The following is a 23709-nucleotide window of genomic DNA, read 5'->3' as shown; positions in this document are numbered from 1 at the left end:
GGACCCTGCTGCTTTCCACTTCCACGGAGTGGTGTCTCTGCCATTGGGCCCTCTGTGCCAGGCTGTGTGGTGGTCCCTTCTCACACCACACTTAAGTTTCATGCCACATTATCATCACTTCTGACTCCTCTGTGACTCTCTTGCAGAAAATGTACATACAGGGGATTGCACAGGTGGGCAAAATTGCCACTGAATTATAGACATCTTGACATTTGAAAACTGACATTTTGACCTTTTTCACAAATGGGCATTTTTTTGTGGGTTACGTGGCCCTTACTTTTAGGAAATTGATGCTAGCATAAAGCATATTATAATAATTATTTGTGAAATAATAATAGCATATTAATGGCATGCAAATTACTGATCTAGGGATCCAGCATGCCCGTAATGATTCCTGTACTTTTAATGTCAACATTAAAAGCAACATCTAACTAACAGTGATAAGGCAAATTAACGTTAATAACAGTTTTGACACTAATAGTAAGTTATCATTATTTTAAAAGTCTTTCCCGTTGCCAAGGCTAAAACTGATTTAAAAAAAGCCACACCACCTCTCAGCTTGCTGTCACTGATGCTTTTCCTGCAACACTGTGAGAAGATTTCACTCCTCTTGTTCTTAACAAAGGTCTCTATGATTGCACCAGATGTCCTACTCTGTGGTCAAACACTAACTCAGGAGATATCTTAAAAGACCTTTGCAGATCAGCTTTTAGCTAATTGGATTTAGTAAAATGTTTTATCAGCAAAGGTTTTCTAAAATGCCATTAGCGTGCAGTGTTGAGTGGGTAGAGCCAGGGAATGGATTCAAGGATTTTAAATTCTTTCCTCTCTGCACAGCCAAACTCATCTCACCTCCTGTGGATTTTACATGCTCTGTTAGCATTAGTTTTATTTATTCAGCACCTATGGCCACAGGACCATCCCACATGGGGAACACACATCAAGCTCTATGGACAATAACTTACAGGGGAAGCTTCAAGTGGATGTGGACGATGCTGGTAAACCAGGGCATTTCATCAGAAGAGTTCCCTTCTTGCCCTCCCCAGGGAACGTGGCACTGTGAATGAACAAACTGCTACATAAGCTACCTATTTATGTGGCTGAGGTCTGTGTTCTTCACTGACCACCTGCCTTTGCATGGGACAGAAGTAACTGTAAGATTATAAAGATACAGTCTCTGTTCAGTTTTAGGGTTTTCTCAACTGAGTGGCAATCAACACAGCAAGTCATGGCAGTGCAAAGATAAGAACCCCAGTAACAGGCAGGTACTGTATGCTTTGGTGGCACTGAGCTGTGACACAGCAGTGAGGTGGGCTACTTAATTCACAAGTCGTCTGTGATGCTTTCTAAGGGTTTGTTTACAAACAAAAACTCTGCTGAGATCCTTTCAACAGAAAACAAACTCTTTTTCACTCAGAGTTTGCAACCAGAGCAGCGCATCTGAGATGGTGCCTGCACTGGAGAGTCTGGCTGGGCCTGGGCTTTCACCCAAACAGCTGTCCAGACAGCTCATTGGAAAGGGACTGACTCTCAGCAGGAAGGTCTAAGAAGGTTTAAACAACTGATAAATTCTACATTCAAACTGAGCTTTGTTACCAGTTGCAATGTTGCAAAGGGAAGTCCTACAAGAAAACAAAGCTTCTTGAGGTTTGGCAAGCTATCAGACTGAAAAATGGGGCCCAGAAATCTTTTGGGGCTCTGAAGTGTCACCAACTCACCACTCAGTGTGTGACTTTGGTTGGAGCAGGTGAAAGATGCTGTTGCACGCTCTGAATTGCCTTTCCAAGGCACTTGGGGATTTTTAGGAAACAGGCTTTGTGAAGCCAGCATGTACCAAGGAGAGCTTTGCAAGTGCTTTAGTTCCACCTGAACCTTCCCTGCTGGCAGTTAGATAAGCCTGGACACTTGACATGTAAAATCATTTCTTAGAACTTTCTATTAGTAGTGTTTGAAGTTACAAAATTGTCATCTTCTACTGCTGGGTACTGAGCATGAAGAGAACTACTGGAAATCTTTTCAATGGTCCTGTTTCCCTCACTACCACCAGTGTGTATCTCTGACGTTGGTGTGGTTGCATTTAATGCTAACAGGGCCAAAAGACTGCATTAGCCTGTTTGCTCATGTGTTGCTGTTATGTAGCTCTACTGAATGCAGTATCCTGTTCAGCACCACACCTTCACAAAACACAGATATTATCCCAAAGAAGCAATAGCCAGAAGCAGCAAATCCTTCTGCTGCAGTATTGGTATACATTAATGGCTTCAGCAACCAGGTCTGGCATTAGCCTACTAATGGATTTCGAAACAAAGACTGCAAGCAAACGTATCTGCTCTTGATCTGTGCTACAGAGGAGAAATAAAAACCACTCAGACTTCCTGGGATGGCAGAATACCTACCCAAGCTCCGTCAGGTCCAAACAGCTCTAAAAAGTTGCCAATAAATTCCCTGGACTTTTCTTCCCATTTCTGAATGAGGTCATGGCTCTTCTCTTCCACCTTGTAAACAAATTCTTTTGACTTTTCCTCTACATTCTTGACTTTTTCTTTCATTTTGTCCACGTGGTTTTGAAAGCGGTATTTCTTCTCCTGTTAGAAGTGTGGTAAGAGTTTAATAAAAACTTTGGAAATAATTAGCCACTGACAGTTGAGAAGAAGACAAAAAATTGCATTAATGTATCACAATACATATGGCCTTGGTTAACTATTCCCATTAACCATTCCCCCTATGTTATTATATATGCCCCCCTATATTATTATAAATGCAAATTTAACATCCGTGAAACAAAGTGCACAAGGTACATATTGAAAAGACTTCTTTTGTGACTACTGTGTTTAATCTACTACATGAATATTCCTGTATTTCCAAACTGAACACACTTTGAAAATTCTAGGAATCTTGTGAAGGATACATGTCAGAAACTAACAGCTCAAGCTTAGCGGTGGGCAAAAGGCAAATCTCCCTGGGGTTCCTAGCAAACACTGCTGACTTGCCAGCCTGGATGTTAACTTGGACCAAAATGTCTCTTTGGTTGGATTTGTGCAAGCACAAGGAAAACTCTTCACCTCCACACCTGGCTAATAACAGAAGCTTCTGGCTGTAACACAGATGTGTGCAGGCCAGTGGATTGTGGCCAGCAAACTCCATAGAGGAGAGAGTCACACAGAAAAAGAGAGGGACAGTGAAACAAATATTTATACCCTGTGATGTGTGATTTATCTGCCAGACTACAAAATAAGAAACAGGTAAACAAAACTCTCATGAAATGACACAATTCAGTCTTTCACAAGGGGGTTTTCCCAGCTCCAGGGAAGGAGGTGGGAAGTCCTGCTGTGAGCCAGCTCAGATACAAGGGAGATTTCAGTTATGTGGGTTATCTTGAGGCCTGAAATTAAAACTTGAAACATAAAATGAAGGACAGTGAACTCTCGTTTCTCATTGGAGGGTAAGGGACAGGTCTGTATGTCGAAGATGAATAATGTGAGCCATCCTTTCAAATGTCACTCTTCCCCTACCTATTGTGGCTTCTGAGCTATTCAGCATCGTTTATGTACCAGCTTCCTAACATGCTTCCTTGTCTTTTGAAAACTATTTTTGCTTTCCCTAGTAATCTCACTGCTCGGTGGCTGGTTTTGTTAGGGTTTTTTTGGTTTGGGTTGGGTTTTTTTATCCTATTGCATTGTAGAGAAAGTTTGGATTTCAAAATCCTTGCTCTCTGTTCTGCCTTCTTGGAATAAAAAAAGAAATCTGGTGTTGGGTGTGTGGCTGAGCAGCCTGTGGTGGGGAGGTGGGCTCCCTCCTTGTGTGTCATTGTCACCTACAGCTCTAGGAGGAAGGAGGAGCAGCAGCTTTGTTAAAAGCGTGAAAGTGTAAGATGGAAATGAAGCTGCTAATTAATAGGAGCAATTAAAACTACCCTCAACTTAACAGTTTCTTTTAAATTCTTTTAAACTGAGTTCTTTCCAGCTATTTTAAAAGCAGCAGGAGGAAGATATCCTTTGTTAACCCTTCCTGTACATTCAGGGTCCTAGGAGAGAGTTTTTCAGAGGGAAATGCAGGTCAGTACTTACACTTATAAAGCTGACATTCAGCTCTTTGGCGGTGTATCCTCGTTGGAGGTTGCGCCGGGCGTACACGTCGTAGTCCCGGACAATCCTTGTGATGATGTCTGATGTGGAGATACCTTCGGTTCTCTGTGTTGGTACAAACATTCCTGAGCAAAGTGGGAAAAGAAAGCCTGCTCAGAAAGCACAGCAGGACCAGGCACTGGGGCAGGTAGATGAGGAGGAACACAAAAATGCCTGACCAAAGCTAAGAGGCTTCAATTCTGCCATATTCCTAGTTCTTTCCTGTTGTTCCTCTGTAAGCTTGGGGAAGGCAAGGTTGCTATACCATTCTTTTTCCTCAGGTCTTCAGAAAGACTGAAGTTTGCCCTCTGCACAGTGTTGGCTGTGATGTGGAAGTTATTACACCAGTAGGGACTCCTGAGTCAGGAAAGCCAAACTTCAAAGCTGTGGCAATTCACTGAGCAGTTCTTTTCATGAGCATAGCACTTATTTAATGTTATATACAGGAGCAGGGTGGTTTGCTGCTCTCCTGCGTATTTCCACTCTCCCCTCTTGTGCTGCACTATCTGACAGTCTTTGTTCTGCTGAGTAAAACAGACCAGCCTCTGGCCTTGACCAAAGCCAGGAAGCCCCTTCAGATAAAAGGTGCATTATAATCACTGGAAAACACCCTGGAGTTGCCAGGGGTCTGTAAGAGGGCAGGGAAGTGTAATGGTAGTGTGAACAAATGGGGTTATACCATGGGTACTGTTTCATGACCACCCAGCCATATCAATAGCTGCATAACCACCCTCCCTGCCCTGACGAATCAGTCCCTAAGAGAATGGGCCATTTATCAATACTGCTTGTATTTCCTCAACATGGTTAACTATTGCTTTTTAATTGCTCCTCACCGAGACAGGATCACCTGAACTGTTAATGCAAGTCACAAATGCAATAACAGCAGAGTGCTGGCACACCTTGGCTTAGTAGTTATTTACGGCTACAAAAAATTACTACTATCACTTATATGTAATTGCAACATCAAGCTGCTGATGAGAGAGACAGAGCTGTGAGAGAAGACTGGAAATGGTTTTGAAAAAAGAAAAGTAATGCTTTGTCTTAAACACTGCTAAAGCTACTGGCAAATTAATCCACACATGTTCACTTCAAGTAGGCAGGCATTGCTAGCTAATTTTACAGGGTTGGGAAAAGCCTCAGAGAAGGAATCAAGAAGCTTAGCAGCCTCTTGTGACTAAATGCTATGTGATATTTTTTCTTTCTGATCTCTAATTAATACTCTGCTAAAAAATAGATTACTTTAATCATGAGCAGAGATGTTTCTCTGATCGTGCTTTTCAGGCTTGCAGCAGTCACTCAGGAAACTATTTTTAGAAGCAGTGAAACCCATTTTGAGCCAGAAACCTTTATAGATAGGAGCTACAAGAATACATGAACAAAATCCAAACCTTACCTTTGTTAATCCAAAAGTGGAATTCTATGCAAACATTACCTTTAGTCACTGACTTGGCTTTCATATGCTTCATGTGTTGGACTGATTCATATTTTCCAAACTAATTGTTCACAGATGTGCAGAGGTTTAGTCATTGCAGAGTTACCCAGCTCACTGTTGCCTATATGCTCTCCCACCTACTGAAGGGCGTGGGGAAATAGGAGCTCATGAGAATCTACACAAGGAACTCCACAGTTCCCATCCACTTTTGCACTCTCCGAGAACCTCATGTGGGAAAATGGGAGTGCTGGAACTAAGGAAAATGCACAAATGCATCCACAGCACTGGTCTATTTAAAACAAAACCCCTAAGAGAAAGGGGAAATTCATTATTGTAATAATGCTGTTCTGGAGCATTAGGACTATTACAGCACTAGATCTCAAAACTCTTCACAAATAAGGTAACGCTATTGCCAGTTTATATGTAACAAAATCCATCCACACAAGACTCAAGATGCTTCTCTGGCATCTTGCCATGACAGACAAACAACAGACCCCAAGTCCCTGAAGCTGCAAGTTCATACTCTATTCTGCAAAGTCTGAATTTCTTATCAGGACATGTGCACTGCACCCATGCCCAGTGACAGCAGAGAAGGGTGTGCCAGGTTTGGGCACTCTCACGCTCAGTCAGATGCAGTGACACCAAGGGCTCCTGTCATGTTGTCCTGTGTACTCAGCACCTTACAGAAGAAAAGCAAAATAGCTGCCTGTCCAGCACATGTGCTGGATGTCCCTTGGTCACCCGTCCTTACCAGAGATGCCTTTTTTGCACTGACTAGTGAAGTAAACTGGCATTGGCTCTGAAACTATAGAACAGTAGTTCCCAAAGGAGGGTTGTGAGTCTGACACCACAGGGAAGTTCACAAGTGGAAAAAGAGCGGGAACTGCTGCTATAAAAAGCTTATTCCTTCAGCTCAGGTCAATACCTCGTCTGCCACTGTCATTGTATAGCTTGGGAAGGTGACTTTGCACAACAAATTACCACCAGGCAGATTGCTCTGGAATTTTTTTAAGTTTCCAATATCATCATCATGGCTGGGCTTCGCGAACGAAGATCTGGGAAGGCTCTATCCACATTTGCTACAGGCACGCTGGTGGCTTATGAGGCCAATACGTGACAGACATGTCCGATTGCAAAAGGCACAGCAGAAAGACTCCTTAGATGGTGTATTCTGCAAGACACGGTTCTTTCTGCGTTGCCTTTTTTCCTCGAGGGTGATCCTGCGTGTGTTCTCAAAGGAGACAGCTGCGTTATAGATGGTGTGGTTTCCAATATACATGTTTATGTAAACCAGATAGAGGTTGAATTCACCAGGGTTCAAAGCAGCATCTCCAGGCAGCAGGAGAAGAAAGTCATGATTTGTTCCTCCTCCCCCACTGTTCACTGTGTTAGGATACATACTGCTGGCAAACAGCGGCTTAATGTTATCTCCTCAGATTTAATTCAGCTTCCTTGAACTGCAGAGATACAAACTCCTAATGACTTCAGCATATTCATGTTCAGTGTAATATGGTAGTCAACCAAACTGCTAAATATGCATGGCAAATGAATTACTCTGGTACAGATTTAAACCCTCTGCCAGTGTAATGAAAAGAACCCTCAGTGCAAATCAGAAGTGGATCCTAATGACTCCTGAAGGGTGCCTGTGCTTGCCCATATTTAGGACTGGGATGTGTCAAGGAGTCATCAGTTTGCAGTTATCAACAAATGACTGAAGTTGGCTGGGCTGCTGTGGGAACTAAACTCATTTTCCTCCATTCAAAACTCTTAGTCAAGCACCATAAAATTGTTTTAAAAACCCAGATGGGACTCTTTCATGCCAGATCTGAATGGTTTCCTTGGGGTTATGGCAGGAATTCAGTCAAGGACATCCTTTGTGGTTTTACAAAGTGCATCTTTCTGCTTAAGTCAGGAGTACCTACCGTTAGGGTGTAAGAGAATGTGATATTATCTCTATTGCTTCTCTCCCAGCAGTTGTGGTTAAAAGGCTGTAAAAGTTGCCCTTACCTGCCTCCTTTATGTGTTTGTATACATCATCCGAGCCAGCGGAAGAGTACGGGATGTCATCGTGGGCTACGAAGTCAATCTGCCAGCAAACAGAAGAAGAATCACATCCCACCATCACTGAATTTGGTTCACTGAATTGGGAGGTTGTTGTGGAGGATCATCTCATTCCTTGACTTCAGCTAACTTGCTTTTGACATTCTCATCCTAAAGCCACCACCTAGAATACTGCACTAGGTTTAGGCCTGCAACTGCTGTGTTGTATGATCAATTATGAAAGAACAGAAAGCTTGTCTCCAGAGGCACTGCCATTACCACATCACTGACTGGCTCAGTGTGATGTGCTGTAGAAAACCTAAAATTCATGTGCCTGCTTTTATTGCTACTGGAAAAGCTAAGGCAAGTGGCGAAGCCTTGGCCTTCAAAACCATGGGGGCAGGATTAATGATTCTGGCTCCTGAGCATATATACATGTATACTTAATACTGTCATACTCTCACTTTGACACTGAGTGATGTGGACACTAAAACGCACCCTAGTTAATTATGCTTTTGTTAAGATTCATTTATGTTGCAAGGCAATCAATAGCATGTAAAACACTCTATCCTGCCTTTTAGAGGACACAGGGTATTTTTACATATTGCACTCTTGCCATTAATAAGAAACATGCCTTTAATTCAGGACTTCAGTCACTACATGACAAACTTTCCTGGTTCATGATCTCCTTTTCTGAAAGTCCATTTGTGAATAACTCTTCAGTGTTACTTTGCCCTTAAAAATCCCAATACAAACATCATCACAGTACACTGAGAAAAAAAAGTCAAGACAAATATTTTCTGACAGAGATGGAGGCAAGCAATGGTATGTATTTAATTTCAGTGACTGGAATTAACTGAATTAAACTACTAGAATTTCACATGTTTACTCTTAACTGTCAGTCTATGAAGGGGAAGGAGAAATAAAGGGAGAAATGTACCTTATGTTTTTCAAGGAACTCGGGTGTCAGTGTCCAGGGTGCATCTCTGATGACCTCATCCACGTAACGACAGTGTCTGAGGGCTTCATATCGCTCCGTTTCATTCATCACAGTGAAGCCTTTGAATTTATGAGTTAAATCATCACTGCAAACTAAAATATGGAAATATCAGCAAAATGGGTCCACACTCAGCAAAATTAGCATGACCAGCAGTTGATTATTCCTATATAATTCCATTAAGCACTTAATTATTAGCTTAGCAATTTTTGGTGTGCTCCAGGGCATCTAAGAGTTCTGCTCAGTGTTGGCAGGTACAGTCACATACTTCTGAAAGATCCTTCTCTTTCTGGAGCTGCAGCCAGAGGCCAAAGGAGATACTGTAGGACATCTCAGGTGGTACCATATACACATTAAGGTGAATCAATCCCATGGTAAGTGGGGATTTCATGGGCTGTGAAATTTCAGGAATGATAGCCAATGCTTTAAAACCAATGAAAAAGTGCAGTGTGGGCAATCACAGAGTTCTCATTAACTCCCTGTATCACAAAATGGCTGAGGCGGGAAGGCACCACTGGACATCACCTAATCCAAACCCCCTCCTTCCAGCAGAGCCAACTACAGCAGGTTACTCAGGCCATGTCCAGTAGTATCTGAAGATGGAGACCTCTCAGCCTCTCTGGGCCTCCTCTTCCCACTTTTCATTCTCACGTAAACAATGCTCTAAATGACAAATTTGCCAACAAAGCTCAAAATCACAGTGCAACAGTTTCTCTACTAAATAAACACAGATGGAAAACAAGTTATGGCAAATTTTATAGGAATTTGTCTCCAAGTTTAGCTTTGAGTTCAGCAGGTTTCACAGAAAGAAAAGTAAAGCTTGTGCCATGCTTACATGGGAAATCGCAGAAGGATGCCCCAAGGAAAGGACTGGGAGAAGCCATATGCTCTAGTGAAATGAGCAGAGTTAAAGGTCCAAAAATCCTGCATCTTTAACTCTGGATGTACCAATACTTTTGTCACATTGCTTTTATAATGAGAGGAAGTAACACTCACGTTACCAGAGGACTGTAAAAGTTAGGTTTTATCTTTCTACCCACATAATATGGTGTGAAACACAGTGACCTCCACAACCGTAAGTCTGTCCAATATTACAGCTACAACAGTCATTTGACACCCCTCATGGAATAATGTGATACCCATTTATAGCTGGGTTGCCAGTGGTTGTCCTTCACCACAGGTCAAACCTGTGCCTTTAGATCTCACTTGTAATGAGAGTCTGTAAATGTACTTGACAAATGACAAATGCAACATTATTAGTGCTGCAGGGAAGTGTGAGAGCAGCCCTACAGCTGCTGCTTCTTTCTAATTTGAAAACATCAACCTATGAGGCAAAGCACTGGCAAAGATGCAGCCTTTTTGAGATCTAAAATGGATGTTCTTGCTGTGATGGTCATTAAGGGCCTTTAAAGTAGGAAAAATGTAGGAAGGCTCAGGTAGCCCTGGAGCCTGTGCAAAATTCAAAGCCAGCTAACAACATACGTATGAATTTCAGCTACTGAAATGCCACTCTATCCTATTATGTCATTTCTGATGCCTGCTGACAAGAAATTTAACAGAGATCAAAGCATTCTCAGTAGAAAGATCCCTTCTGAGACTGTATTTGTATTTATTTACAGCCTTTATGCCATCTTTAAGCTACCCTCTCCTGGAAGAAAAGGTCTACTAAAATTATTGGAAAATAGTAATTTTTTTCTTGAATTCTGTAGAAAGGTTTGATTTTATTTTTGATCACTGTTCATGTACAGTGCAGACACAGCATCTTCGTACTTCCTTTTGATTCTGTCATCCTGCTCTAATGACTGATTTCGGGAGGTATAAACATCTATTTATAAAAAAGTGATCTTAGGTCCAAATAATTATCTTCAGAACAAGAAATAGAAGGGGTTGGTTGTGGTGCCCACAAAGACACAGGACACCGGTGCTCTTGCAGCACAAATTGCATGTGGGTGTGGGAAGGCACCCCTTTTTTAAACATGCTAACACAGAGAGGTGCTGATGAGTGCTGGCTGCTTTGTCCTTCACTCCAAAAATAAGGGCAAAGTGAAGCTATTCCATGAATTTCAAAGGAGCCAGGCTTTTGCCCCAATGCTCCTTCCCTTATCTGGGACACTCCCCAATCCTTTCAAAGCAACAACGAATGTTCATAACTTGTATTTTTATTAAACCTGACAGTCTTGCACCTCCACTTCCTTCTTCTGCAAGTTGTTTGGCTCAGCAAGAAAACAAGAGAGTTCTTAATGTTTTGTTCATAACAAAGGGATGTCTCCTTTACCTCCCAGGAAGCTCCATGGGAATTGCCACAAATCATAAAATTGAGTAAAACCAAAAAGTATGTTTATAAGGCAATCTTGTTTTGCTCTGTGTTGGGTCATTCCCCTCCTCCCTTTCAACTCATTTGGGAAAAATATGCAAAATAATGCATCTTACAGTGCCTGAAGGTTTAATTCATGTTTGCTCTAAGCACTGGAGCAGCTGAATGAAGGTTGCTGTGAAATGTTTCTACAAGGCATCTCAATCCAAAAGGTGCAGGGAAACTGGAATCAAACCACACATTTTATGAGGCCTCATGAGAGTGGGGCCTGCACAGCCAACTGGGCAGGAAAGAGCCACTCTCCAGCAACTCTTCGAGCACAAGCCAACTGCTGAACAGCTGTTAAAGCTGGCTTTAACAGTGAGAAAACAAGATATTCATAGGAAAAAAAAAAGTTAAGAAAGTAACCTGCCCAGGGACACTTGTGAGCTGAAAACTACATTCAACTCATGACCTATGTTTGGGTCTTCAATGACAATGGGCCAGACTCAGCTTCTCTGATGAAGTTGAAGGCTAAGTCTGGACCTGCCAGGCAGGGGTCATGGGCTGTGCCTGGCTGGCGAAGGGACTAAGGAGCCAGAAATAAATGAGCAGTTGTTCTCATTCACTCATCTCCAAATTTGAACAATTTTGAGCAAATAACTGAAAAAGGTAAATTATTCATATAGAGCTATTTTAAGCTCAGAGTCATGCAGGCACCTGCTTTAACTAGAATGGGAATTGTGCCTGTGCTGCTGAGGGCAGAATTTGACTTTTACTTTAATTGATGCAATTGTAAGATGTAATTCAAGGCAAATCACCTATAGAAAGCCCTCAGAGGGAAAGCAGCATTCAAGTCAGAGCGTATAAACGGCTGGGGGTGCGTGCTCAGCAATAACTCCCTGATACTGAAGCACAGAAGCAAAAATCCAGTGCAATAAATAACTCTAATCTTACCTCCTACTAATAAGTAGCTATTTGGGAATAGAGTTTTGGCTTGCATAAGAGCTCTAGCATGGCCAGCGTGGAAGAGGTCAAAAATCCCATCTGCATATACTCTGACAGGTCTGTCAACTGTGGAGAGAGAAAAACAACAGTGATTTTTTCAGACCCCAAACGAGTTGCACTTAATTCTACTAGATAGGTTTTTGTTCCCAGATCAGATGATTGTGGATATTTACCCCAGCTCTGATGTTCAAAAGCAACATGGGTGAACTCGCAGTGTTTCATACTGCACATTACTCGTTCTTTGCACTCTCTGCTGTTTTCTCTCAGACTAAGCCTATTTATTATCATCCATCATCCCCTATTCTAATTTAGCAAAAATGTCATCTTTCTGCCTCATTTGGAGTTCCACCATATGTCTTGTTCTTTTCTATCTGCTTTTCTAATCAGTTTTGCCTTATGGATTTTTCCCCATCATCTCCCTTTTCGTCCCCTCTTCCCTGTGGCTTGCTTTTTTCCACAGCTTACTGCTGTAAAAATGTATTGCTTACCTCTTCTACGTAAACCTTTCACTTCCCTTTTTTCCCCTGTATGCGAAATCATCCCGCTTCCTCAGCCCAATCACACATGTCCAGATAAAGAAATTGGCATGGTTTCTTGCAAAGGGCAAAGGACCTTTAGGGCCTCTGAAGGTCTGATGTAATCAACAGGAACATCAGTGAAAGAAGAGTTTTCCAGCATACAGAGGCAGTATGAGAAGAGAATCAAGAAGGTAGCCACTACATAATACAATTTTCAGGCTGGCTGGAGTGGGCTAGCAAGACTTCTTTCCAACAAACATGCATTCACAAAAACATCAAACTCTAACTTGAAATGTTTTGTCTAACAGGAGATAACAGTCCTGTAGTTGTTGGTTTCTTCTCCATTACCTGCTAGCACCAGATATCAGGCTGGCCCTTTTGCTTTTGAGTGGAAGGCACAAGTGAGCATTAATTATGTTGTAAGGAAGAACCTGTGCTTTGGGAGTGCCCAGAGTCCTGCGGAAGCAGCTCTCTCCACATACCTGGAGTTCCCAGGCGGGCTTGTGCAATGGTTAGTTTCTCATGGGGAGCTTGGCACTGACAGCTTGTTTCATCAGCAAAAGGAGCAGGTGCCGTCAGGGTCTGGAAGGAGGAAAACAACATAAAGAAAGTAGATGTATTATTTCCACCAAGCAGTTACAAAAGAACTGTGGCAGGATGCTGCAACCAGGCTTAGTGCTGGTTTGGTCTCTGGGGATTTTTGCTTTTTGGTTATCCCTGAGCACACACAGTTCACACAAGGTAAAATGATGAGGAAAATAAAGCTTTCCAAATACACCGTGCAACTTAATTCTTTGTCTCTGTTAGAGAAGCTCACGCATTTTTGAGGTGGGTGAAGGTACACAATTTTTCTGTTTGCAGAACAAGTCAGGTTTGATGGCCTGAGCAGCTTAACCCTTGACTTGGTCTCAATGACTCCATAAGCCCAGGATGAAAAATGTATTCTGTTACCTGTAAAAAATAGCTGGATAAACTAATTAGGATTTAGTAAGCTGCAAATGAGCCACCTCTTAACAAGCACCCATTCCTTGCACTGGCATCAGTACAGATAACTGGGAGTACAGGTTGTTTTGTTGAGGTTTTAATAAGAACGTCGTATAATTTTGAGGAGCCATTCAAAATAAAGGCAAGAATGCAACCTTAAGTCCCACTTAACTAGAGCTGACTGAGCTGCAACTCCTTTCTGGTCTGACACATACTGTAATAGCACTAAAATACTCTAACTGTCAGCAGAGCACCACAAGGGTACTCACTCTGAAGAGCTTATAACCTAAAGATACATGAGACAGAGTGAGGATGTGTGAAGACTGATGTGGCATTATCTGTCAGGAAACTTGGTTACAGAAATTGTATTTTCTGCCCATGCCTACGTAAGAAGTTATCAACCATCAGACCCTCAGATATTTATTATCTACCATATGGTCTGATATGAAAAAAACCACACTTCTACAGCTTTTGGCTTGAAATCCTTACAAAATCATAGCAGAGTTTTGGTTTGATTTGTTTTTGTGAGATGAAGTGGTGGTTGAGACACGCTGAAGGAAATCTATCACTTACTTTGCCTCCACCATGATTTAAGTGGGACCTCATGGCCGTGCAGCTGTGACCTGGCTGCGTTTTCGCAGTGACCACTTGTGTGATGTACAGTTGTCACAGCAGTTTGAGCACCAATGGTTGATCATCCCAGAATCTCTTTTTGACTTTACACTTTTTTTTCAGATTTTTGATACTGAATGCTCAATCATTGAGCATTTAGCATTCTTTAGCATCCCTGAGACACTTGAAGACGTCATGCCTAATTGCTGCTGATCTCAGGGCTCATTGGTTTGTTGCATGGAAAGCCCAGAGGACAGTAGTAAAACAGCAACAAAGACTTAAAGATTCACATCCAGTTCTTTCTGCTGATTTACTATTCATTTTGTTTACTGAAAGCACTGCAATTTTATGTAGGTTTCTTATTTTTCCTTTCCATTTTTCTTTAGGTTTTTTTTTCCCCATTATCTCAAATGTTATAGGAAATCACCATCGTTAGCATCTTAGTGATGAAAATCACAACATCTCTGCACAGATGAGGTTAAAAATGGAGAAACTATGACCAATCCAAGTTTCTGTCTGGGTTTTGTGGATGGGAACTATTCATCAGGCCACCCACGCTGCACAGGGTAGAACATTACACGTAATCATACAGTGCCAGCTCCTTCCTTTATTTTCTAAATACTGTCTTTTTGCTTCTGGCTTTGCTATCACTGGGTGCTAATCTGTCTTTTTATCTCCAAGCAAGGTCAAGTTACATGGCAGCCCATAAAGCCTGGTTCCTGCTGGGATAAAGAGGAAGGCAGAAATGTTAAAACAATAATGGCTATGGTCTGAGGCCTGTAACTGGTAATCAGCTCCTAGCTTGGCAGAGGTTGTTTCCTTGGAGGTTATTTGAAGAAAATAGGCCTGGTTTGCAGGAAGATATCTCTTTTTCCCCACAGGCAAACACCGTGGTGCTTTTCATCCACGTAACCACCTTTGCAAGACCGAGATTTTTCTTTCAGTCTTTGCTCAATGGAGAACAACCTCTATTAGCTTCCCATCAGTCCAGCTTTTGTAAATGCTCATTATTAAAGCCCATTTTACAGATCAGGGCTTAGAACCAGACCTGTCAATATTCCCATTACTCTGTGACCTCTCAGTTACTGGATATGAAAATAAATCAAATGCAATAGATTTAAATCTGCAATATCCTATCAAAGCCATATGGAGAAATGCATAAATGCCATGTGCTAACAGATCAAAAGAATTATAGCAATAGCTTCCCAATGAGTATTCAATACTATTTTGTTTTATCTGGCCTAGAAAAATTATTGCTAAGCTTAACAAAAACATCTTATGAGTAAAATGAGACCACCTGGTTTGTATATAAGATCATAAGATAAAATATTTCAAGAAATTTTTAAAAACCAGATATAATTTATCAAGCCTCTTTTAGTTTGTATATAATTACTTGTATTTTTTCCAGTCTCTTGTCAGTAATAACTAGAATTGTAAGAAGAGAGCAAGTAATTTATAGAGCAGCTTTTTCAGTTTGGTTAATCCATTACAGTACTTTTAGAAGTTTGCTATAGTTTTGACAATAATCAGATGGTTAGACAAAGATTTTGTGCAAATGTACTTCTCTTTCTCTGTCATATTTTCCCTTCATCTCTGTGTTATTTATATTCTAGACATTTACATTTTGCAATTAGTCAAGCAAGTGAAATTAACCTTGTATTTTGGACCAAGGTAAGTTTCTGAGATCTGCATCCTCCTGTAGCAGGGTGGTCTACAGTCTAAGTGTGAATTCACTGATGAATTATCTCATTTTGGTTTTCAGCACCTGCCTCCTTCTTGTATTATTTGCTATTCTTGTAATGGAAGCTTCAATAAGTTCATCTGCAGTTCTCTTCCTCACTTTTCTCCCCTGAGTCACATTTTCCAGGCTGAACAGCTTTACCACATTTACTTGTTCCTTCTACCGAAGCCAGTCCACAACTTTAACTTTGTTGCCCTTCTCCATTAACTGGAAGGTTGTTTATACATTGTTCAAAACGATAACTTTTCCAATTTCTAGAGCTTTAATAGATAGGAATAGAGAATTATTTTATATGATGCTCACACTTGTGGTTATCTTTGATGACATAAGCACCACACACCTGGTGTCAGCAGGGAGACCTTACTTTCATTTAAGCAGTCCAAATGTGTTGTACTTTTAGTTAAATGGGAAAGGTTTTCGGTTGATTTTTTCATACCATCATGTAGTTTGGAGCATGGGGGACCTCTCTTCAAACAAGATATCCTTCTAGGTTTTGTTTTAACCTAGTGGGGAGGGGGTGGCTAGGTGATATTTTCTGCTATTGTTTTTTTGCTTGGTTTTGAGGTTTTTCCATTTTTTAGTAAAACTATTATTTTTCCTTCTTCATTCAGACTCCTCACAATTTCTACTTTGTCAATATTTGAGGGGAGAGAAAAAAAAGAAAGAAAAGGAGGATTTATCTCATTAGAGGTCTCACCTCCTGAACATATTATTATTAAACCAAGACAAAATGCCACAACATTACTGCATTATTAACATGTGAGATAAAGCTTATTACATGTCACAGATGGAGAAGTCCTTGTAATATTAGGACTCATTAGTGATATTTACTTCAGATGATAATAAACTCTTGCAACATGAGTCGTGTTTCCTGAAAACAAAGACACTGCATTCAGTACTAACTAAATTCACTTCCCAAAAACAAAAGTATGCAAAACCATCCTACTCAGTAACCCTTGTCTATCAGAAGCTGTTCATTCTATGAGAAGTTTAAATAGTGTCTTGCTTTCTATGAAATTTGCAAAAGAACTGAATGATGTTCAATAAACTTCAGGACACGAAAAGATGGAAGGCAGGTAACCAGGGGCTTCCCAGCAAGCACCTCACAGCTCCATGTGCACCCAGCAATGTCTTTGTAAGCAACGGCTCTATTTAATGGGACAGTAGCCCAAAGGGGAGAGCACAGTGTTGTAGGCAGCCCTGAGCTGGTTCTGGAGTGGGATACTTCATGAAGAAACCCTCCATGACAGCCAGAAGCAGCTTAATTTCAAGTGTATCTTGATGCTGACTTTTTATTATTACTCTTCATAGTCTCTTAGGCTACTGTAGCCATTTAACTTAGCTCCAAGCCATTGGATAAACATTCATGCTTATGTTTCCAATGGATTAAAAGGAAAGTTGTCAGTGATTAGCAGGAGTCCTACCACTGAAATAACAGGCCAAAACCACAAGCACTTCCACATCCTCTCTTTTGTTTACAGCCTGTTGTGTTTTTGTTTGCTTGTCCTCTGTATGTTTGGTTGTTGGGCTGGGTTTTTACACAGCAGCAAGGAAGACAGAAACATTTTTTTTTTAAACAGGCAAATGTAGACGCACCCATGCCATAGTAACTCTGCCTGCAGTGTGACTGCAGGAAACACAACTAATGAAGGAGCTACTCTATTTTTTTATTCACAGAGCTACACCACATCCCTCACCCCATGACACAGACAAAAATGCTGTCGTCTTGGCAAAGAGAACACTTGCATTGTCATCTAAGATTTTGCCATCAACAAAGGTCTACGGAATTTCAGATCTTGAACCAGTAGAGTTACACAGGCAACACTTGGTAGAGCAGGCAGAGCCTGTACTTATGAAAGAATTAAGCTGGCAGGGAAATTCTGTGGGAAGTCTAATGCTGTAATCGCCTTTTGTCTCAGAGGCAGTATTTAAAACAGATAAGTGATTTCACTGGAACAAATCACTTGGATAAGATCTACTCATATGAGGAACGATTATTCTGGGAAGCTGCTCCTGATGTTGGGAAACAATAATTACAGAGCAGGAAACACTGACATCAGTTTTAAGGAACATTTAAGACAAAAACCTAACAAATATATTGAAAAATAACTAAAAATATGTGCCAAGTTTATGAGGTGTGAACGCTCTTTTCAAGGGGAAAGACCATGTTAAGGAGTACCAAGGTCTTCTCCTATAGGTTTAGGAAGTGAACACTGTCAAAAATTAAAACCATGTTGTCTCATATATTATCTTCAGAAACCTTGACTCAAACAGGTAAATTTATGAGCAATTAAGCTGCTATTGAATATTACTGGTGGTTGCCTCCAGGTAAACTTTTCACAAACAGTTCTAATGTTAACACATGTATGAAGGAAAGTCTCCCTTCTCCGTTCTCCCACAGTTCTGCTGACTCAGGGCAACTAAAACCAGGGCCAACTAACCTAATAAGAACAATAACTTCAAAATAAGCATTCTGTTTGCAAACATTCCAAATTATCTCATTATCAGTTGCTTTTTCTGGGCTTTATCTTCTATCAAATACACTTTGCTCATCATTAGTATTAGGTCAGTAATGATTGAATGCAAGATGCAATTACAAATTGAAGATATTGCAGAAGAAAAGCAGCTTCCACTGCCTTTTCAAGAAGCACCATGATGTATATATGTAGAGATTCATAGATTATGAAAGTAGAACAACTATTATATAATCTAGTCTAATATTTGCAAAAGGCCAAACAATTTCGTGATAAGATTCCTGCATGACAGCCATGACTTCTGACTGAACTGGAACACATTATTTAGAAAACAAAATCCATCCTAGAGGTAGGACAGGCCCCAAGTTAAGCAGAGTTCAAGCAAAAGAATTGCCAGTGGAGTACTTCAATCTCCATGAGCACCAGCCGGAAGCAAAATGTGACCCTCGGCAACTTATCCACCTGCGCCCGCTCCCCTGGCACAGCTGGAAGGAGCACTGGGTGCCAGTGACCCAGGTAGGACTCACTGAAAGGGCAAACTGCAACTAAAGCACTGTGCAGCCTGTGAGCCTGCATGCTCCCTGTCCTGATGGCTAGAGGCTTAGCCAAGCTGTCCAGTGTCCCAGCACTGAGGAGGGATATGCAGCATTTCAGGCTGAAGAAGCTCCTTCAACAGGGCACTGGTTGCCAGCCAACAGCCTGCAGACACCGTTGCAGAGAACCCACCTGGCCGTGGTGCACTGGCAGTTCAAACATGAATGGCCTTTGCTGACCCGTGAGTAACGCTGAGGGTTGGCCATGGTCACCAGATCAAAAATGTGTAACCACTGCTCTAATGCCACTCTGTGTTTTATTGATCAATCCAGTAACTGAAGACAATGTCAGCTCCTATATTTTTAATGTCTGTTACGTATTTCTTTTTTACTTGTACATTATTGCATAGAATCATAGAATCATCAAGGTTGAAAGAGACCTTTAAGATCATTCAGTCCAACCACCAACCCAGTACTACCACTGTAACCCCTAAATCACTGAACCATATCACCCTGCACCAGATCCAGACGTTTCTTGAACACCTCCAGGAGTCGTGACTCCACCACCTCCCTGAGCAACCTATTCCAATGCCTGACCATCCTAACAGTGAAATTTTTTTTTTATTACCTAATCTGAATTTCCCCTGTCTCAGTTGAAGGCCATTTCCTCTAGTACTCTCACTGCAGGCATGGCAGAAAGGACTGGCTCCCACTTCACTACAACCTCCTTTCAGGGAGTTGTAGAGAACAATGAGGTCCCTCCTGAGCCTCCGCTTTTCCAGACTAAGCAAACCCAGCTCCCTCAGCTGTTCCTCACAGGACATGTTTTCTAGACCCTTCACGACCTTTGTTGCCTTTCTGTGGACGTGCTCCAGCACCTCAATGTCTTTCTTGTAGTGATGGGCCCAGAACTAAACACGGTACTTGTGTGGCCTCACCAGTGCCAAGTACAGGGGGATGATCACTGCCCTGGTCCTGCTGGCCACACTACTGGCACAGGCCAGGATGCCATTTGCCTTCTTGGCCGTCTGGGCACAACTGCTGGCTCATGTTTAGCCAGCTGTCAACCAGCATCCCCAAGTCCCTTTCAGCTGAACAGCTCTTGAACCACTCCTCCCCAGGCCTGTGGGGCTGCTGTGACCCAAGTGCAGGACCCAGCATTTTGCCTTGTTGAACCTCCTGCAGTTGTCCTCAGCCCATCGATCGAGTCTCTCTCTGCAGAGCCTTCCTACCCTCAAGCAGATCAACACTCCCAACACAATTTCGCATCGTCTGCAAATGTACTGAGGATACACACCTGATGTACAGCTAAAAGGATCCAACTCCAGCTTTAACACAGGACAGGGTTAATCTGCTGAAAGCAGATGAGTAATATAGCTAAACTATTGGGTGAATTTGGCCCAGTATTCAAACTCTACTTGTGCTTCTATACAAAGATACTTTAAACCTATCAATTATTTCATGTCAGATATAGGACAGTATTTGTATAAACAGTTACTCAAAAAACAAAGCTATGTTGAAGCAAAAAAAACCCCATTTTTCCTTCTGCACAGGAGACATGTACTCTGCAGTTCCCTATCTAGTACACAGAAACACCCTGAGAAGATCTCTTTTCCCACAGAGAGTGCACTGGGCTTCCACTCGCTTTTAAAGATACGATACAAACCTTCCTAGTAATGACAACATCACAGTTAAAGAAATTGGTAATATTCTCCTAGTAAAAACTGTTTCTTTAATAGCATTTCATAAATGTATTTGCAAGCAAGGAATGCAATACATAGAATGTAATGTTTTTTCCCTGGGTTTATGTGTCATTTGTGACTCCTGAAAAAATATCTGTAATTCTGTATATCTGACAAATATGTATTGCAACATGTCTATGCAGAGACTACAGCATTCCAGAACATATACCAACTGCATGTCCTCTGATGTAATGAAGGGAAATCTGAGCAGATTTTTCATGTCTATGGGCAATTTATTTTTTTTAAGTGCAGCAAAAATTGCTACATGTCCCCAAGCACAAACCCCATCTGGCATATTTTTATGGGTTTGTGCTTTTATGCAGGAGCCAACATTTATGAAAATGAGCATTTACCCAGCGCAAAACCCAAACTTGTAAAGGACCAAAAAAATATTTCGTGAAATAAAGTCATTTTGGGTTCCTTAAATGTAAGGTTATTTATATATTTATTTATGCTTAATTCCACATTGAAGTAAACAGATGGCAGACCCCCTAAGTCATAACATCACGTGAGAGAGAAACAGATGCATGGACGCTTTTTAACCACAATAACACCCCCCTAACATTAATCATTGGTTCCTATGATTAAAATTGCATATACCTTTCAGCGATATAGGAAAGATGACTATGAAGAGCTATGAAAGCTCATGGAAATAAAATACTGAAATGATTCTAGAGATTGCATCAGACCCTCTTAAAACACTGTTTGCAAATATGAAGTAAGGCATCCAGGAATGAAAATACAGGAATCCAAGGCACGCACACTTTTCTTGCAATTATTTCAGATTTTGTGTTTAAGAGTTCATTGCTTAACAGTAGCAACAAGGAAATTGCCTAAAGGAGTCTAGTGACTCCTTAAATCATTACACAGCTCCAGTGAGTGAAAACACTACAATGTTCTCTACCATTCAAGAAAATAAAAAACTGTTTTCCAAATGTACTTGAATAATTTGAAAAAAAATAATTAATGTACTGTCATATCTTCTAAAAAAAAAAAAATCAAGAAAATAAACAAAATGGCTAAAGCAGCTGACACCCAAAATGATGTGAGAGCCGTCACCTTCAGTTGTACCTGAGACTCATTCTCCAAAGTATTGTAGATTCAGTGGCCCCAAGATATTTGATACCTAATTCCTATTGAACTGTAAAAGTTTGCAGCCTCTGAATCTCATGACACTGCACGAGTAAATCTCAGCTTGGGAGCAGGCATTGGGATTGGCAGGGTGAACCTCAAATGGCCCTGACACTTGCAGTGCCTTGGCAGAACATGTCTTATCTGCCATATGGGATAGGCTCTATGTCTCCAGGTAGTCTGTCCTTGCAATGATGATGAAAAAACCCCTCCATCAAACTAGTTGGGTACTTCCACACAGGGTCCCAATGCCATTTCCCACAGGAAATGAGATCTGGCCACAGCTCCAGCTGCCTGGAACAGGCATCCAAGGGTAGCATGGATGTCACATAACCCTGATCTCAGGAACGGTCCAGTATTTCGGGGATTGCGCTGCCTAGGACAGAGCAGACATGGCAGAAAGCACCTACTTGCTTCTTTATATCATCTTAAAGATAGATTCAATTTACTTTACATTCAGGAAAACCGCTGCTTAATTGCTGCCTGGCCTTCTACCCACCAATGTCCCCACAAGCACAAGCCAAAACGACTACCTACCTGTCTACTCACTCTCCTCCCCCGTAGTTCACCCCAGCTAATTCAGGTGGTTTTCTGCTTATCTGGTTTCTTAAAGTAGGTACTGTCATGGAAATAAATGTTTCATTGCCCTGCATTCCCTTAACTGACCTAACCCTGAGAATTTCAGCCAGTTTTCAGAATAAGACACTGGTTCTCAGATGCTTCCACTGAAGCCAGTGTTGTATGAGAGATATGATTCACAAGAAGCTCTCAATGTGTTCAAGGGAAAGATGAGACCAAGCAGTAGGTTTTGGAGTTTGATTTCAAGTAAGTTTCAATGTGTATTCAGTTTTGCTTTATCTGCAACACTGTCCTTCCAAATTGCCATTGTTTCCTATTAGGGAAGATACCTGGAACTGTCTTCCAGAACAAAGTGGGTTGAAATGTCTGTTTCTTTAAAACAAGGACTGGCAATTCTCGAGGTACACACCAATCCTGCAAGGAGCTGCCACACGTGGGACTAAAGTCAAACTCTTGATTCCAGGGGACATAAATAAATTATATAAAAAAAAGTAGATCACTTTACAAGGTTTTGTATTTTCTCTTTGGTATTTCCTCCTAAGGTATCTCTTAGTTAAACTAAGAGCTTGCCTTACTTGGGGACCTTTTTAGTACTGATGCACACAGGCAAACCCTACGGCCAGGATTCCCAGGCTGAGGTCCACAGCCCTGCAGTGCTCTGCAGCTTACTGAAGCTTATCCAGGGGCAGCTGCCATAGCTTGAATGTGTGGCACGATATGACCAGTGGTCATGTTTATCCCATTTAAAACAGTGACCAAACCATGGGTATCCCAGGCTTAAAAATATGAATGGGACAGCAGCAGATGAGAAAGTGGCCTAACCCAGGAGTTTGGTCCAGATGAGAAAGGGATAAATGCAAAACAACACAAACCAGCACTGGAGAGACACTATTTGTGAGGGTTTTTTTTCTTGACTACAAAACTGTTAAAATCACCAGTATGGATAAAACCCACGAGCTTCATTAGTTTGTTTCTCTGTTGTGCATTGAGACAAAGGTCCGTGTGCCACTCAGAGAGACAATTTCCTGGCATTAAGATACATGAAAGTTGATAACATAAAGCAGGCAAAAATTAAGTCAGACATGGACCAGGGGAATTGACTGAAACACAAATGCTCATTAATGCTCCAGCTGGTTAAGAAAACCCAAAAAGAGAGTCTTGGGAAAAAATTAATGGCAATTTATATCACAACAGTACTAGGCACTGGAAAACATCAGGTTTCAACACACATTGAAACTTATCTGAGAACTGCCTTCAGTGTCCCGTTTTCCCCCTCTTTGATGGATACCCCTTTGAAGGGGTTTTCTTTAGTCCTAATGTAACTTCCTGCCAAGCTAGCAGACTCCATACCCTAAAATCAGAGGATCTAATGGCAAATATTCTTAAAAATATTCAGTTTTAAGGCTTTAAATAAATAATTCCTGGTTTAATGAAAAGGATGGCAACTGTTTCAGAATAGAACTAACCTCCTTTCCACCTTCTAAAATTTTATGTGATTCTG

General features: G+C 41.4%; 1 protein-coding gene across 9 annotated transcripts in view; it reads right to left on the bottom strand.

Moving 5' to 3' along the window:
* PCYT1B (phosphate cytidylyltransferase 1, choline, beta) overlaps positions 1-23709 on the bottom strand; it is a 43018-nt gene that overhangs the window by 5770 nt on the left and 13539 nt on the right. For 5 of the 9 annotated variants that reach the window (XM_027727964.2, XM_027727968.2, XM_027727967.2 and 2 more), the window contains 6 exons: positions 12895-12994; positions 11844-11960; positions 8537-8688; positions 7564-7642; positions 4068-4210; positions 2397-2585 (listed from right to left, as the gene is read on the bottom strand). In XM_027727964.2, the coding sequence (XP_027583765.2) occupies positions 2397-2585; positions 4068-4210; positions 7564-7642; positions 8537-8688; positions 11844-11960; positions 12895-12994 (780 nt within the window). Of the gene's footprint in view, positions 1-965; positions 1058-2396; positions 2586-4067; positions 4211-7563; positions 7643-8536; positions 8689-11843; positions 11961-12894; positions 12995-23709 lie in introns of all 9 variants that reach the window. The other 4 variants (XM_039391350.1, XM_039391343.1, XM_039391340.1 and 1 more) reach the window with 1 other exon arrangement.

This window comes from Pipra filicauda, unplaced genomic scaffold, assembly GCF_003945595.2.
Source record: "Pipra filicauda isolate LSUMZ 115617 unplaced genomic scaffold, ASM394559v2 scaffold12_size5214236_pilon, whole genome shotgun sequence".
In the NCBI taxonomy this organism is placed as follows: Eukaryota; Metazoa; Chordata; class Aves; order Passeriformes; family Pipridae; genus Pipra; species Pipra filicauda.
This window is presented reverse-complemented; position numbering and strand designations above follow the sequence as displayed.